This window comes from Meleagris gallopavo, chromosome 18, assembly GCF_000146605.3.
Source record: "Meleagris gallopavo isolate NT-WF06-2002-E0010 breed Aviagen turkey brand Nicholas breeding stock chromosome 18, Turkey_5.1, whole genome shotgun sequence".
Taxonomy (NCBI): Eukaryota; Metazoa; Chordata; class Aves; order Galliformes; family Phasianidae; genus Meleagris; species Meleagris gallopavo.
Window position 1 is genome coordinate 299,704 of NC_015028.2, and position 3,313 is coordinate 303,016.

The window sequence follows — 3,313 nt, forward strand, 5'->3', positions numbered from 1 at the left end:
ACTTCGGAGGACCGCAGCTCTGCCGCCACCTGTTGGGACACAACACAGTAATGAAGGCACTGCCCCACATATGTAGGGCTGCGCCCTCCGCACATTGCTCTAATGATGACGCAAGGGAGCGTTAGGGATACAATTAATGCTATTGATAGGGTTGAAGTTACAGTCAGTTTAACAGTGTTCTGCACTACAATTACAATTCAGGTTACTTTGACAGAAAACATGGGGCGTTATTTTTATGGCAGCATTTAGGGTAAGAGACATTTTTAATATTGGGTTAAGGGTTTAGGGTTAGGGTTTACAGATACACTGCAGGTTAACATAATCATCATCAGAACTCCCATTCAGCTATGGGTTCAGGTCAAGGTTGACATTAATGTTGCCTCCCAGCCAATCCCAGAGTGCCAAAGGCAAAGGGAAGCAGAACTCCCATGGAAAGCCAAGGTAAATGCAAAGCAAACAGCCGAGCTAAGGCAAGGGCAAAAGCAAAGAGAGCACCCAATGGAAAGCCAAGGTGAGGGCAAGGGCAAGGAGAATGCAACAGGAAAGGCCAAAATATACAGCCAAAGAGACCACAGCAGGAAAGGCCAAGGGCAAAGGCCAAGAGAACACAGCGAGAAATGCCAAAACGGAAGGCCAAGGGAACATGGGATGGAAGCCCAAGCAAGGGTAAGAGAAAACATGGCAGGAAGCACCAAAATAGGAGGGCAAAGAGAACGCGGCAAAGAAGGCCAATGCAGAATGCAGCTGGAAGACCAAAACAGGAGGTCAAAGAGAATGCTGCAGGGAACGCACAGGCAAGGGCCGAGAGAACATGGCGGGAAGTGCCAGAACAGGAGAGCAAGAGAATGCTGCCGGGAACGCCAAAACGGAATGCTGAAGAGGATGTGGCAACATAAAGCCAAGGGCTATGGCAAAGAGAATGTGACACGGAACACAAAAACAGGAGGACAAGGGAATGCCCAGGCAAGGGCAAGGGCCAAGAGAATGTGGAAGGAAATGCCAAGGATGATGGCCAAGAGAACGCGGCAGGGAACGCCAAAACTGAATGCCGACATGAATGTGGCAACAGAAAGCCAAGGGCAATGGCCGAGAGAATGTGGCGTGGAAATACAAAGGTCGTTGGCCAAGACTGCACGGAAGGATATGCCAAAGCAGGAGGGCAAGAGAACGCAGCAGGGAACGCCAAAACTGAATGCCAGAGTGAATGTGGCAAAGAAAGCAAGAGGAAAAGGCCAGGAGAATGTGGTGTGGAACACGAAAACAGGAGGACAAGAGAATGCAGTAGGGAACACAGAGGGCTAAGGGAAGGAAAACACTGCAGTGAAAGGCCAGAGACAAGGAGAACGCAGAAAGAAAAGGACAGGAAGCCTTCTGGGCACGATGAAGTGCAATTCAGAGCTCTGGGAGCACCATGTTGTGCCGTGCTATGGAATGGGTGAACACTGGTGGGTGTGCATTGCCCTTACCTGCTGGGCAGACAATTACCAGTCAGCAAAGTGAGCTTCCGGGCCATTCCAGGAAATGCAGATTCCGGCTCCTTGCTGTTCCCATGAAGACCCACATCTCTGTGCAGTCGTTACGGCACTCGGGAGCACCGCAGCTCTGCTGCCACCTGTTGGACACAACGCAGTAATGAAGGCACTGCCCCACATATGCGCCTCTTTCACAAAGCTGCGCTCCTTTCTCAGAGCAACGTGGCTGCACTCTGTGCACGATGCTGCTTACCGCCAGAGAAGGCTCAGGTACCCAACAACATTTTTGCTTCCATCATCTCTGATAACTGCTCATTATACACTGCCCTCACCTTTGGTTTGGTAGGTGGGGATTGAGGAAGCAATGCCAGACCCACAGAACCCTTCCAATCCCGAACTGTGATGGGAGATCAGGTTCTGGATCACCTGAGGACCCGAACATCCAGGAGTCTTTGGGTCCTGACGAGATGAGTCCCAGAGTTCAGAGGGAATTCACCGCTGCAGTCATAGAGGCACTCTCAGTGGTATTTCAGAAGTGGAGGCAGTCAGCTGAAGTCCTTGATGAGTAGAAAAAAGGTGACAGCACACCTCTTAGTAAGGATAGAAAGTGTGACCCTGGGAGCCACCACCATGTCAGTCTCACCTCTGTGCTGGGAGCGATCACAGAGCAGATCCTCCTAGAAGTGACTCTAAAGCACAGATTCCAGTGCGTCACCACCTTCTGTATGAAAAGCATAATTTAAACATAATTTAAAACACCGCAGTGATGCACAGAATGCCCTTAAAAAACACTGCATGGATGCAATTAGCACATGGCACTATTAATTACAGTCATGAAGTGAGATGATGTGGGAGCAGAAAAATCACATTTGGAGCCCAGATTGGAGATTATGAGGTGAGAACCACTGAAAAGGAAACAACACACATAGCAGAAACAGCTGCTCTAATCCAGCTTGAGATCCTCCAGAAAAGCAGAGCTCACAGCTCTGAAGTAAAGCAGGAATCGCTCACCCCATTCTAAGGGCTCACCCCACACCCCAAAGGAAGCAGTCTCCAGGTTCAGATACTGCCTTACAGCTACCAGCCCTTCAGTGCACTTGGGATCCCCCAAAAAGAGGAGATCACAGACCTGAAATAAAAAAAGAAACCACTTACCCCATTCCAAGGACCAACACTCACCCACACTCTGAAGTGAAGGAAGCAGCTTCCAGGTACAAACAGCTACCAACCCCTAAGCACAGTCAGGATTCCCTGCCAAAAAAGAGAGATAGCAGCTCCACAATAGAGAAAAAACCACTCACCCCATCCCAAACAAGGCACACTCCAAAGGCAGCACTCCTCAGGCTCAGATGCTGCCCCTGCCCTTCCCAGCCCTTAAATGGGATCAGGGAGGGGTGGAGCCTGGCTCAGCCCCACCCACGGCCAAACTGCCCCCAGCTGTGCTGCAGGGCCGCACCCCTCCCCAGGTGCTCCATCACAGCTTCAGGCCGGCCCTTAAAGTGCCGGTACAGCCATAGGACAAAGAAAATGAATAACGTGAATGGCTGCCAATGGAGGTTTACAGCTGGAGGACCTGCGACAGCCCGCATGTTTTAATCCCAGTCTGTCCCTGATGCCAACTGGTGACTGTATGAAAACTGCTGAGTCATGGGCTGAAGCTCTGATGGATCACCTGAGGCAGCAGTGAGTCAGCAATGAGCACAGCTGCAGGCAACTCACCTGTGCTGCAGGAAGGGGCGGAGCCTGGCTGCACCCTGCTGGGCCCATTTAAGGGCTGGCTGCAGTGGGGAAGGAGCTCTGCTGGAGATCCGCTCTGCTGCAGTTTGGTGACTGAGCCCAGG

The 3,313-nt window shown here is 51.3% G+C and overlaps 1 protein-coding gene across 1 annotated transcript in view; it reads left to right on the forward strand.

Annotated features, from left to right (window-relative positions):
• The first annotated feature begins 1,082 nt into the window (after positions 1 to 1,082).
• LOC109370400 (prickle planar cell polarity protein 3-A-like) overlaps positions 1,083 to 3,313 on the forward strand; it is a 3,604-nt gene continuing 1,373 nt past the window's right edge. The window contains exon 1 of the mRNA XM_031556047.1: positions 1,083 to 1,281. Within this exon, the coding sequence (XP_031411907.1) occupies positions 1,083 to 1,281 (199 nt within the window). The remainder of the gene's footprint in view (positions 1,282 to 3,313) is intronic.